This window comes from Pseudoliparis swirei, chromosome 17, assembly GCF_029220125.1.
Source record: "Pseudoliparis swirei isolate HS2019 ecotype Mariana Trench chromosome 17, NWPU_hadal_v1, whole genome shotgun sequence".
Lineage (NCBI taxonomy): Eukaryota > Metazoa > Chordata > Actinopteri > Perciformes > Liparidae > Pseudoliparis > Pseudoliparis swirei.
Genome location: NC_079404.1, coordinates 20,307,624 through 20,322,383, shown reverse-complemented (window position 1 = coordinate 20,322,383; position 14,760 = coordinate 20,307,624). Strand labels below are relative to the sequence as shown.

Below are 14,760 nucleotides of genomic sequence, written 5' to 3'. Positions count from 1 at the left end.
TGTGTAACTGTGTCTTTTAACCCTTGTGTTGCCTTAGGGTCATTTGACCCCATTCAATGTTTAATGTCGGTGTTCTTTCGGTAGTCAACAAACAAACATAAAGTGCCTCACACTTAAACTTGGAAAACAATATTAATTCTAATAATTTTCTGGAGGTTTTAATTGCTGGCGTCAAATTGAACCCAAAGGGTAAAATATATTAGTAAATATAATGGTAACAGGAGGGTGAAACATTGAATCGGGTCAAAATGACCCAAAGGCGGGGGGAGGGTGTAATATTGATTCGGGTCAAAATGACCCTAAGGCAACACAAGGGTTAACTTCATGGTGGTATATCTCACAAACAAATAGCTCGTGAATCTTAAATATGTCATTAATCCAAATACAGAATCGAGCACTTTTTTTACTGCACCACAGTTTGTGTTTGCGGCTGTAACCGTAGCGTCTTCGTTAACACAGGAATTATTCTGAAGATTTACATTAAGCTCTATTTATAGAAATCAGAAGGTGCAAGAAATGCTCTGGGCAACAAATAAGTACGAAGCGCGAAAATGTCAAAGTAATTGCGTTTTTAAAAAGTCAAATTGACTGTAAAACAATAACGTGAGATTGTTGCAGCGCACATAATCCATATGCATGATGTAGGTTAGAAATTGGTGTATAATCCAAAAGTAGGTTTAACGTTGATCGCGTTAGCATTCCACTGTCACTAAAATGACTTATTTGAGTCTCCTCAACAAGAGGGATTGTTTCTACTGTATATACCGGTCTAATATTTAATCTTCTGTTGTTGTTGTTTTTGTTATGACATATATATAACATGTTGAGCGGCAGAGAGACAGGCTTGATGGAATACACAGATGTGGGACAAGACGCCCTCCCTCATCTCCTGGATATTGCAAGCTTTCATTTGATGAGACTGGGGTGATAAGATTGACTGATTGTACAGAGTTTAATGAATCTGCTTCCCTCACTGTCTTAATCAGATAAGCTATTTCCACATAGTTCAAGTCAACTTCACAGACACAAACCCAACAGAAATAGGAACGTATCTTGAGATACTATAATACATCAGTTCTGCCGCGCTGTGTGATATTCTCATATTTGGGCAGGTGTAACCAGCTGAGACAAATAACTTTCACTTCTCCCATTGTGGATGTACATTATTTACAGAAAAAGATCAACGTCCTTGCAAAAAAAATACAAGTATTTTCAGTCAAAAAGTGTCCCTTTTCAAGAAGCAAGTATAAATCTGTACATTCTCCTCGGAGGGGTTCGGCAGCACAGTGTGAACTGGTCCGTCCATGCATGGGTAGCAAAACACTCGAGACCATCCATTGCGACCGTGGTTTCATAGCTTGCTGGAAGTAACTGCCAAAGAAGATGTATTGCTTTCCAGTTGGTCATAGACTCCCAACATTAAAACACACGGGGCGCTTCATCCGAGAGCTTGATGGCAGTGTGAGATGGCAGGTAGCCTGACAAGGAGAGATACAAAAAAAAAGGAAAGAGACAGGAGGAATTTTATGTTTATATTTGCATACGGGTGTGTTTTTTGCAAGCAAACACATTTCTCTCGCACGGGTCCATTGTTGAGAAGTAAATCAACTGGAAACTCTGAGATATTTCTTGATGAAAATGCTTTCACCACGCCGCTACATTCCCGATGCACTAATTATTTTATTGGGTCAAATAATTCACCCGGACATTCTCATCACTTTAGCTTGAACTGGATTGCGCTTCACTTACCTATGAATACTAATAGCTCGCTTTGACAAAGACATCAATAAACTGCACATAATAATAACGTGTCTGGTAACTCCTGTATGACAATACATCAGTACTTAACAATAACGGAATATCACGTATTGGTTTCCTTTCAGTGAGCTTCAACGTGTGACCATTGTTCCTCTTTGGCGGTGCAGTTTTTAATATGCAACGTTTTTTGACAACGGTATTTGCTTTACTTGAGGGTCAGTTCACGCAATTTACAGAACAAATAAAAATATGTTACACAATCCTTGAGATATGTAACTATAAACAGAACTAGTGAAACAACAAGTCTTTACAGAAACAATGTTCAGGTAAAGGTCACATTCGCCTTCTGTTTGATCGAACTGCCCCAAACTCAGCGAAATAAAGAGGTGATGACGCAATGTGGTATGCTAATGAACATTTTAGTCAAACTGTGTGTGGTTTATGAGATTGATTATGTAGTCTGGTTGAGTCATAGTGAACAAATAGTTAGTTTGCTGCCTTATTTTTAAACATAACTACTGATTAAATCATACACAAAGCCAAAATGTCATATCATATCATCAAAGAAATTCATCAGTTCAAACACTATATGTACTTCTACGTACTCTCAAACAATAAATAGTTATGTGTAAAAAAAGTAGAGCTTCAAATAGCAGAGTAAATTAAAAAAATGTTACGAGCATAAAGGTTATCCTGGTTAAAGGCTTTTTTTCCCCTCTCATCTACCGTTTTTTAAGTAATAATAATAATAATCATGAGTAACTGGCTGACATAAATGTTTTGCCGACTCAAGTCTTTTGTACTAATTAACAAAAATGAATCACTACATTTTCAAACACAGTGCATCACTTTTTCTGCAAATGTGCAAAGAAAACACAGGAAAAGTATCCGGGACACGAAACACGGGAAAAGCATCCTTGTATTTTCTCCGGCTAACGATGTGGGCTTCAACTGAAGGGATTGAGCGTCACGTCACCATGTGTCACTATGAACAGTTTTTAAAGGAGCATCTTTATACATCTTCCGATATATATACAGCTGCATATCTCAAAAGCTTGGCAAATAAAACCACTACCGCCAAATACCACGACAGAAAATGCTGAATTAATTCTGCAGTCGTTATGACCAGAACACCGACAACTTCTGTTACATTGACAACAATGCAAGTGAGGATTATCTTTAGGTGTAATACCACAGCCAGAATACTTACAAGCGATAGAATAAAACACGACAATCAAGAATATTCCAACATAGAAATCTAAAAATAACTACGAGAAGAAACCTTGTATATTCTTGAGGAATAGCTATAGCTTAAAGGGAAACCCATAATTACCTCTGCCTTTTGAGTCCAACTGTACATCCACATGATCCAGTGAGGTTAGCTTGTCCCCCTCAGGGTTTGGGACGTCTATGGAGGTCACTGTCGGGATGACCTCTTGTTCTTTGTCAGGCTGCTCTGCCGTGTATGTGTTGATGCCCGGGATCTTCCTGGAGGTCATGCAGTGAGTGGGCGGAAGATTTTTTTTTTAAAGGCAAGCTAACGGAAACCCGCCATCAGGTCTGTTTCACTAATGCTTCCACATAGCATAATGTGTCACGCACTATTTTTAACTGTTAAGGATGGGAGAAGATTGCTTGAAAGCTGGAAACTAGGGCATTTCACATTCCACTGGGCATTGCTCTTTCACTTTCACATTGTTCACCTCGGTTTTCAATCAATTTTTCATCCCCACAGATGCACCCACAATTCCACTTACAACTAACATCTTGCATTTCTAATTTCACAGCCTCCCCTTGTGATTTTGTGCCGCAGCTGGTGCGAGATGACATTCGAGGCAGCTTTAGAGACAGAAAGTTGAATTAAATGTTGTAATTAAGATCTTGAAAGGTGAAAGTTAAGTAATGGTTTACTTCATAATGAGTAACATCCTGCAAACTACAGAGGAACTAAATCAATCCTCTATGATTGGCATGGGATTAACTGCAGCAGAGGATGCTATTTACTGTATGTCCCTCACTGTGTAATATATGTTGTCTCAGGGCTTATCTCCTCAACCTTTCCTGCCATTCGGCAGAGGATGCCTCACCTTGGATGGCTGTGTTTAGCATTTTCTGAAAGGTCAACCCTCACATTGTCAGATAGATGAATATTGATAACTGCAGGACTCTGACAGCCATTCGGCACTCTAGAAGAATTGATTAGACTGTCATTCCCTGTAATATTCTCCAGATTGAGACAGAGGGGAATTGTCTTATTCCTCAAGCTATTATTGTGTCGTGGGTGTCCATAACTCTGAGATATATGGAGTGTGAAGACTTCTGGAAAGTTTTAGGAGTTAGGAGTGAGATGCTCGCTAGTAGATAAAAGGGCTGACTCGGAAAAGGGTCGTTATGCAAACACACCAAAACATCTATTTTATCATTTGATTGTCACACAAGTCCAAATATATTAGAACCATTATACTGTACCTTTTGAATTTATATATTACAAAGACAGCCAAGCTCATCAGTACGACTGACACGAGCATGATGACCGCAGTTCCGCTGTGGCCACTGTCACTGCTGTCCACAAGAGGAGCTTTGAGGGAGAAAGAAAGTCAAGAAGAATTGAGTGCACATGCAGGCAAATGAGGATAAATGCTTAAAAAAAGAATCTCATTAAAATAATTGACAACAATGCAGATCACCGCTGCCTTATTATGCTGACAATAATCAAGAATCGTGACTGAGAAAGCAAATATCCAATCAACTTTTTGTCTCCTTTCCTATGAAAGTATACTTTATCCAGGATAATCTCCTCACTATCAACCCTTCTCTCTCGGGCGTTTACATTTGTTAAAAACAACAATGCACTTATAATACAATTACGACACATAAAACAGTCGAGACTTTACATTTCAAAACATGTAGACGTAGTAGTCGTCTTCATCTTGAAACTGGAAGGATTGCACAAAGTCTGGACCACCTGAAATGGAACTCTCTCCGAAAATAAGGAGTTCCATTTGTTGGAGTCGGAGTGTGGCGGAGGCAGCAGCCTCACCTGGAGACAGCTGCGTGGCGTACACGTTCACCTGCACCCCCGGTTTGAGTGTGAACTGGATGAGGTCTTGGTTCAAAGCACTGAGCAGAACCTGAGAAAGCTATGAGGAGTGATGGAGCAGAGAAGACTCGGTTAGCAGCGGCTGCACAGCACTATTCCACAGTCATCAATATTTCACCCACACTCATTTCATCTCACAGCCTGAATTATGAATCTGAATTTTGGCTTCCTTTTTAAAGAGGAGCAAACGTTGAGATGACAGGGAAAACCAAAGCTGCTGCATCGGAACCCGGCCGAATTGGATATGGCGATGGAAACCCTATCGGGTAAAAGGGCGGCCTTATCGGCGTCATACAAAATAAATTAAAAAGTATTTTTATCAAAACTGGATTTCTTACTTATTTTTTTTTTCTCAGTATTTCCAGAAGATACAATTTAATAATGTAAAGTTCAGTGAGGCAACGCTATTAGAAATCAAAAGTGTTCTAAGATCAGAACACTCCATCACTCCTCCTCATAGCTCTACAAAGCTACACATTATTTACTTCCTGGCAATATTCAACAAATATTTTAGAGATAGAGAAGGAGAGTATGATCGAAGAGGGAGATGGATTTCCAAACAGCCAATTGCTCATACGACTCTATGCATGTGCATATCTGTCTGTGGGGTGAAACAGTGGAATATTTTAACTGATGACATCAAAGAAAGTAAAAATCTGGGGATATTCAAGAATTTTTTTAAAGATATGACTCTGGAGAAGTATAGACGTAATAACATTGATGAAGCATAATAAGTAATGGTTAATGGGGACAAGTTCTTGAAATTCTGGTTTGTTTGTTTTGTTTTATGTATATGTGTATGTGTATGGATGTATGTGTGTGTATATATGTGTTTGAGTGTATATAACTATATATATATATGGTTCTTTGAAATACTGTACGTTTTTTTGAGAAAGCATAGGTTAGGCCACTTTAGCCACTTTCTTCTTTTGTTGATTTCTGATTGTTGTATATTTTGCTGATCGAAATAAACTAAACTCAAACTCAGAAAAGTGTTATTTTAATTGTTCTCCCTGAAGTGACTCAAGTTCCCCTGTTTTCACACCTCGATGAAGCAGCCATTGAACCACGATGCCTTCCCAGAGCCCGTTGGAGTCCTCACCCATGCCTCACTAATTCCATCTTGCTCTTTCTAAAAATCTTTCCACTGGTTAAAATTAGACCGCTCTACACAGAATGAATAATTACTTTTTGTTCTTGTGGCATATCAGGCTCAGAAAATCTATTACACATTTTAATAAGCTGCACCGCACATACACTCACCACATGCGTGTGTGTACGCGTGGGCACACGCTCACTTCATGCATCCACGTTGCAAGTCATTCACTCGTGATGAGAGCGGTGAACTGAAGATTTATTACCCTATTGTCTGTGAGGTTCTGCCAGGTAATCAGACAGGCTTTAGATAAATACATCTCCTTAATTCCCAATTCGGCCGCCTGCCCTAGTTTGTCTCCTTTCTCGATGCTGCCAATTATATGATGCATCAATGTAATTAAATATCTATTAACTTCGTTCAAGACTGACTGTGAGCCAGTAAAATTATGTTTACTTCTAATACATTGAGGTCCTATCCATTATGATGAATGCATTAGCTTTAGTTTAGCTGGTGCCGAACAAACAACGCTGCGTTATCGTTTTGTTTACATATTTGATAGCGTTCATGTTTTTACATGTGAAGAGATTACTTTTCAAGAATCTTATTTTGCCGTGGGAAAAATAACAACAATAACAACAAGCATTAAGCAAAGTTTAGTTGTTAACACCACAAGTTTACAGTGAGTCAACAACATGTACCCAGATACTTTGTACGTATTTTGTTAGCACTCTCATGGATGCCGTTTTAGTCCCGTTACATGGGAAGATACTGCCCTCTAGTGTTGACATTATGTATTACTCTTTAGGAGGGATGGAAACGTGTGTGCGTGCGCGTGTGTCCACGTGTGCGTGTGTTTGTGCGTGTGGGGGAGGGGCGGGGGCAACAGCAGGGAATCAAAGGGGATTCTACTCAAAAACTAAATGAGGAGGATGTCTTATGGAGCTATATGAGATGACCTCATGTATGTATGCATGCTAATAGCGGAACATAATCCTCTTGTTCTCTGTGTGTGTTTTCCCTTAATGAACCATACCAGAGTTGTTTGCCTCTTTTACCCCAATTACTACAAAAAATGTTCACTCCTCATTACTGCCGACCTTTTCCAAAGAATAACAGTGTTTTTTCTACAGCACCAGGGCTGGATAGGCCATCTGGCATACCGGGCAAATGCCCGCTGGGCCGCGGTAGTTTTGGGCCGAGCCGGCCGGCCAGTCCACAAAAAACAAAAACACTTTTTTTTTTTTTTTGGACCGGCCGGCCGGCCGAAAGCTACCATCGAATGGCCCATAAATCGGGGACAGCGGCCCATTGGTCCATTTTCTATACAGACACAGGGCTGGCCCAATCAACAGAGAGAGAGGTTGGGGGGGTTTACGCACGGTGCTGAGCCTGGATACTTGAGAGATGGAGGGGGAAAAAAGCACACAAAAACGGAAGGGAGGCTGGGAAAAAATTATAGAGAAAAAGAAACAGAGACTCGAGGCAGATACTGCCAAATGTGTCAACATTAGGGACATGTTTGCTGCTCCCACAAGTTTAATGTTAACGTTACCACAGCAGCAACAGGTTGAAGAGGAGGCTGGCAGAGAGGAGCAGGGCCGAGTCAGCCTCTAACTTTAGTTGATCCGGTAAGGAAAATATAGCTACAGACTATAGCTACAGCTGGCTGACGTTACTACACAGCTAGCTTAGGCGTGTGCACACTTGGCGTTTAAAAAAAATGAAAAACTCCGGCCGGAGCGCTTTTTCAGGTAGAAAAAGTCGCTGGCAACATTTGTTACAAAAAGCAGCCGAGAGCGTCTTTTGTTGTCATAACAATGTTACTACAACATTTTCGCGATAGTACAAAACGTTAAACAGGTGGATAAGCTAACTACCCAAGACAACAACACTGTCAACATGTTTGAATTCATGCACATATCAATAATCAGTTGATGTGTTTGTCGTAATGCACTTGATGACAATATAATTAGCTAGCTAGCCAACCACACAAGCTAGCCAACCTACTTGCTACGCTAGCTACCTTTTAGCTTTTCAGCCGGACAGGTCTTGCTTGTGATTGGTCAGCTGTCAAAAAAGTGCTTGACGTAGCGTAGGGCGTTTTTCTCTGAGAAGTTTAACTTTTTTCAACTGGAAAAGACGCTCTGAGCTGCAGAAAAAAACGCTACCGATGGTGGAGAAAAAAAGGCTCAGCACGGTCTACTCCATAGGATTATAGTAAAACGGACGCTGGCAGCTTAAAAAAATACCCATAGTGTGCACACACTGTTGTTGGGTGTCACATTTTCATATATGTTGAATGTTGTTTGTTTTAATGTGCGGAACTCAGGAAGAATAGCTGTCACCAAGATGGCAAATAAGTTAATGGGGATCCAATTCAACAAATAATCATCTTAGAGGGCTTATAAAGATGTCGATGTGTGATGCATGATGACTCCAGTGATGTCATTCAGTGACCTACAGTATGGCAACAAGAACAAAAAGCTGCATTATTATTATTATTATTATTGCAAAACTAACAAACATACAAAGAGAATAGAACATGTATAGCCTACAAAGAGCCAATGTATACAGACAGCCACTATGTCAAATACAGTAGTACAAAGTAGGAGCAGATACTTATAGTTTTAATAGCTTTCTTATTGTTTTGGACCTTGTTAAGTTAAAGTTAGGCCTACTTGTAATCATCTCTCCTTGACTCTGTATGTCCAGGCAAGTCAAGCTGCAGTTGGAGTGGAGGCTAGAGGCGGAGCAGTGGAGGATAAAAACAATGAGGAAGAACAGGGTGTAGATTACTTTGCCCGTCCTGACCCTTCATTGAGGCAGGCTTTTTTAAACTACCATCCCAAACAAGAGGCTAAAAGCCCTGTTGTGAGGAAGGTGTTCACCAGAGATGGAAGTTGCAGGAAGTGGCTGACATACAGTGAGGGACGTCACAGTTTGTTTTGTTTTGTATGTCTCTCTCAAAGGCTGCCGTCATTTGTTTGAAGAGAAGAAATTTCACTGGAGTGGACTTCACACTTTCTTTTTTGTTTAGCAGTGAGTTTACAGTATGCTGTATTTATTACTAGTACTAAATTATTTGAATTTATTATTTAATATAATAAAACATTTGAAATTATTCTTTGACTTCTGGTGCTTTTTATTTGATAACATTTTACTTCTACTGTACTTGAGTCAAGTATGGAGATTGTGTACCCCATGGCCACCACCGCCAGTCAAGAGTGAGTGAGTACACTGGTCTATTTGCACTGGTACCATTGCTTACTGCATGTAGTCATCTTTGTAGTGGTTTGGGGGAATACTGTATATATATGACTGTACAGCACGTTATATAAGACGAGTATATAAGGCGAGTATTTTTGTGCTGGTGGGTGTGGTCCGACCGATTGGGGTGGGCCTGTCTGGGCCAAAAATGCCAGGGCCTAATTGTTGTCCCAGTCCAGCCCTGTACAGCACCGTGTAGCCAGGGTGTCCAATCATCTCGCCATGGTATTCAAAATACATTAAAAAAATACTTTAAACTTGCTTGAGTTCAGTAATGCATCACATTATTTTCGTAAAACGTGCCATTATTGTTGCACTGTGAAGGAGTGCAGATTTACCAAATCAAGCCGCACTTAAAGTCGTGTTTCCGTGCAACAATAATGTAACTTTGCCAAAAATAAATGTGGACATGATGCTCAATGTGACGTACTGCCTGAGGCAAAAACAAGTTTTAAATCTAAGTACCAACCAATGGCTGCCTGGGAGGGAGGAAAGGGTTTTTAAATGTTCGGCATTTAAAATGTCAAACACTTTATAGCAGAACTGGAGAATAATCAGTGATTAGTTCGATAATTGAGGATGATTGCAACATATGGGAAACCATTCAAATCAACCGATATTGGCAAGTTCACAAACCCAATGATGAATCGAGGTAGATGACTCGTGTTTCACATTGTACCAGGACAGAATCATTGACGAACGTATGGCACAGAATACTTTAAATGATTTTGCTTCAGAGCCACGCTATCAAAGGAAGACTTGACTCCGACAGTTGATGAAAGACATTGCAAGGAGAAATGTACTTTTATATTCAGCCTGATGAGGGGGTGGGCGGGGGTATTTTTTCCTGTACATGTGCCGATAACTTGTTTCTCACATCTAGCTAGAAGGCCATGCTTCTGTACAAATATTGTGATGTAAATGTCAACCCACTCGAACAAGATGTAACCTTCTGCTGAGAGAAACGTCCACACATTAAAATGCCTCTTCAACACAGCAATAGAGCTCAATCTGATCACTCCATCGCATAACAGTCTTTTGACTTCCTCTGCTTAATTTTTTGCAGTTTTAAATATCGTAGAAAACCACACTGCTGCGAACATCTGTAGAGGAGCCATTCAAATAATTTGATGGCTGTACCTGATCCAGGTGCGCCCACTTTTCATCCATGCCCCCGTCTCTCGGCTTCTTTTCCGGAACGATGAAAATCTCTGCGGTTGTTGGTAAACCTGGGAGCACCGTGACCAGGAGCTGCTCCTCGTTTATCCCTGTGACCTTTAATGATAGCAACAAAACATCATTAAAAAAGGGTTTTCTAATTCACGGTGTTTGGAGTGAGATTCACTTCTTCGTCCTTTCGAGTTCATTCTCCTGGCTCACCGCTTCATATATCATTTGCCTAAGTACCTGTCAAAATATAATGCACAAATCAACTGAAACATGCAAGCTCAATTTGACAGTCTTGGGTAAAGGCCAAGGCTTTTAGTGCATGCATGTCGTAACCAGAGGTCTCCTGTCAGTTTCCCAGTGTAAACCACGGACATATCTGACAAGACAGAAGGTCAAAGTGAATGTTTCATACTGAGGGCTACTGTAGGATATATACACTACCGTTCAAAAGTTTGGGGTCACTTAGAAATGTCTTTATTTTTCAAAGAAAAGCACTGTTTTTTCACTAAAGATAACATTAATCAAAAATACACTCTATACATTGTTAATGTGGTAAATGACTATTCTAGGTGGAAACGTCTGGTTTCTAATGAAATATCTCCATAGGTGTATAGAGGCCCATTTCCATCAACTACCACTCCAGTGTTCTAATGGTACATTGTGTTTGCTAATCGCCTTAGAAGACTAATGTCTGATTAGAAAACCCTTGTGCAATTATGTTAGCACAGCTGAAAACAGTTATGCTGGTGATATAAGCTATACAACTGGCCTTCCTTTGAGCTTGAAGTTTGAAGAACAAAATTAATACTTCAAATATTAATCATTATTTCTCACCTTGTCAATGTCTTGACTATATTTTCTATTCAATTTTCAATTCATTTGATAAATAAAAGTGAGTTTTCATGGAAGACACGAAATTGTCTGGATGACCCCAAACTTTTGAACGGTAGTGTATGTAGATCTCAGTATCCAGGTCTTTTACATAACCTGCTGCTTTTTGACATCCCCAAAGTGTCTGAGAGGGGAAACCGGATGCACTTAACCAAAGTCAACTTCTTTTTACTTGAGGTTTTGGTGTTCTCTCAAGGCAATGGCTTTCAACTCTCTCGGGAGCAAATGGCAACTACCGCGGTCAGGGTTCTTACACATTTTGACCAATGGATTTCCATGACTTTTTCATGACTTTTCCATGACTTTAAACCAAATGTCCATGACCAAACTGAAATCTCAGTATAAACATGAACAATTTAGAACATTTTGCGTTTTGAGAGCGTACGCCGGCTTATATTTTGAGCGTCTTTCTTTTAAAAACATATGAATTATTTTGAATTCTGCGTAAATGAACGTGTGATGATAACACATTTCCATGACTTTTCCAAAACTTTTATGATTTACGTTTTTTCCAGGACTTTTCCAGGCCTGGAAATGTCCATTTTAAAATGCCATGACTTTTCCAGGTTTTCCATGACCGTACGAACCCTGACGGCGGTGCTCTTACTGCCCCCTTTAACAAGTTCAGTTGGAGGGTTGTACTTGTAATAATGATTTCAGGTGAAGCGCACTATCGGTGTGTCATGGTTCACATTACAGTGAGATAGCAATTGAGGTTAAATAATATAATATACACTTTTATTAATCCCCAAGGGCAGTTAGTGCAACACTTGACACGGCGCCACGTGCATACGTTACAAACGCAGCGTCGAATGGAAAAATGGAAGAATGGAAGTGTCATCGGTTTGTTAGACTTGAGTTTCAAGTTAGTGCAAAGCTGCTTATGCCAAAATCTGAATGAGAATTTCAGTAAACTCCTGATTCTGTTATGGTCTTTATAATAAAAGATAGCGGATGAAAAACGGACCTGAACCATGTTGCTCTTTACCACTCGGCCGATGTCCTCTCTCCACTCGGACACGCCGGGGTTCAGCTCGTCCAAATTAGAAGAAAAGGCCAAAACGTGGGACCAAAAATAATCTGAAAAGAGATGTATGTTGATTTTTAGAGGAGACACAGAAGTTTGACTTGAATCATGATAATGAATATCTCTGTGCGTGTGCGTGCATGTGTGTGTGGTTGCGTATATTTTTTTATACTACACACTTAAAAATGATCTTTGTCACATTTCCTTTGTTATGCTATTGTTTTGATAGTTCAATGGATATGTAATGATTCAAAAAGCTAAATAATAAATGTCCCATATGTCGGGCGATGTCGATAATAAAGAAAAAAAGAAAAGATACTCTCAGGTCACGTGACAACAACTAAACCATCACCATGAAAACTAAGTAAACCGTCCACTGATGAATGCTATTAAAGCGCTGGGAGAAAACAACTTTCAAAACGTGTATTGATTCCCTCTCAATATGAATACACAGCATGTACTCCATAGTTTATGGTTCATTTATAATTATATTTAGAGGATCTCTGTGTGTTGAGTTCACCATAAACAGCCAAAGTAATTTGGTCCTCGTGGACAATATTGCCAACTGCAGCCTGAACGGTGACGGTGTGACTTCCCTCCTCGGAGAAGGTGAAGGACTTCACTCCGACCAGCGTGACAACGGGCTGAAACACAAAGAGACGTGAGAGATGTGCCGTGACTGTGCCGTTCAGTCAACAGACTACAGAAGAGGAGGAGTATGTAAAGCTGACCTCTGTTTTGTTGTTAAACCACCAGTAATAGCTGACTGTTCCCACATTGCTGGGCCGTAACACCGTGGTGAGGCTGACCGCTTTGTTCTTGACGATCACGGAAGGAGCCGAGAGATGGACCTGTTCAAGTTGACCTTGAGAGAGGAAAAAATCAACACTATAATTGTATACTTTACTATATACTATAATGAAACCGTTTTTTCTAATAATGTGGCTGATGATAGATTGCTCAATGACCGTTGCAATGAGCTGAATTCAATCTGACCGCAGATGCTCTCCTCTTTCAAAGGAGAGCACAAACCGATGTGATTTATGCCCACACAGCGGCGAGGGACACTCGAAACTTTGGACGGAGATGTAGTCTCGGCTTGATGAGCCAATATTTAAATTACAGAAGAGTTGTGAGCACATTTGTCAAAGAGTTAAATCAGCAATTATTTTTGCTTCGTAAAGGCTGACAAGTTCAAGTGTTTAGACCTGTTTGAACAGGCTGTTGGATCCGAGAGTCTTCCATAAGCTGTGCTAAAGGACCAAAGCCATGGCTTAGTCACTTTATAATATTAAGGAGGTAGTCCCTCTACCTCCATCTGCCTGATGGATCATCGAGGTCTGGATCGTGGAATATGCCTACTACCAACTATGCCATGGCCCTGTTGAGACTCCGCCCACTGTTGAGACTCCGCCCACTCCTCCTCTCTACCTCCATCTGCCTGATGGATCGTGGAGGTCTCGATCGTGGAATATGCCGACTACCAACTATGCCATGGCCCTGTTGAGACTCCGCCCACTCTTCCTCTCTACCTTCATCTGCCTGGTGGAATATGCCTACTACCAACTAGTCATACACTCTGTCATATTCATTGATTTTGTTGTTACTGTGTTTTAATTTGTGTGTAATGATTCCTTCTGTACACATGGCATCTATTGTTCTGTCCATCCTGGAGAGGGATCCTCCTCTGTTGCTCTCCTGAAGGTTTCTTCCCTTTTTTCCCCCTGAAGGGTTATTTGGGAGTTTTTCCTGATCCGATGTGAGGTTTTGGGACAGGGATGTCTATGTGTACAGATTGTAAAGCACTCTGAGACAAATTTATAATTTGTGAAAATGGGCTATACAAATAAACTCAATTGAATTGAATGTGTGCAGGTGATGAGAGGAAGTAAAGGGATATTACACAAATGATTAAAATGACGCAGACAAAGAGCATCCAGGAGGAAGAAGGGCAAATGTTCACAATAAAACATCCATGAAAGAACAATCCAACAATTGTTAACGTTCTAGCCTTCACTTCTAGATGAGCAGTTATTTAACTCACAGGAGACGTGGAGATAGAGTATCACCCTATCAGAGCCCAGAGCGTTGGTCGCTGTTGCAGAAACCTGGTAGATGCCAACTTTACTGTAGATATGCTTGACCCCGTCATCGATGGAGCTTATGTTCACGTACGATATCGCTGTGCCGTCGCCAAAGTCCACCGTTATACTCGTCATGGAGCCGAGACCCTTCCGAGAGAAAACACAATTCTGTCACTCACACTGCAGTTTCTCGTTGATTCAGTGTCCTCGCTGACACTTAACAGAGTGCATTTCCTCTAATATCTACAAAGAGGTCATGTGGTAAATCATGTCACTGCATATTTATTGGATGCGCCGGTGCTTCAGTCTCTCTGACAGCATCTCAATTTAAGAAACATCACAGAAAAGCACGACGCCTACTATG

The 14,760-nt window shown here is 40.5% G+C and overlaps 1 protein-coding gene across 1 annotated transcript in view; it reads right to left on the bottom strand.

Annotated features, from left to right (window-relative positions):
* Positions 1 to 933: 933 nt before the first annotated feature.
* Positions 934 to 14,760, bottom strand: part of LOC130207081 (VPS10 domain-containing receptor SorCS1-like) — a 48,993-nt gene continuing 35,166 nt past the window's right edge. Inside the window, exons 19-27 of the mRNA XM_056435499.1 lie at positions 14,357 to 14,543; positions 13,044 to 13,177; positions 12,833 to 12,956; positions 12,253 to 12,365; positions 10,365 to 10,499; positions 4,799 to 4,898; positions 4,228 to 4,336; positions 3,092 to 3,246; positions 934 to 1,478 (exon numbers count right to left, since the gene is read on the bottom strand). Coding sequence (XP_056291474.1) covers positions 1,420 to 1,478; positions 3,092 to 3,246; positions 4,228 to 4,336; positions 4,799 to 4,898; positions 10,365 to 10,499; positions 12,253 to 12,365; positions 12,833 to 12,956; positions 13,044 to 13,177; positions 14,357 to 14,543 — 1,116 coding nt within the window. The 3' untranslated portion in view covers positions 934 to 1,419. The remainder of the gene's footprint in view (positions 1,479 to 3,091; positions 3,247 to 4,227; positions 4,337 to 4,798; positions 4,899 to 10,364; positions 10,500 to 12,252; positions 12,366 to 12,832; positions 12,957 to 13,043; positions 13,178 to 14,356; positions 14,544 to 14,760) is intronic.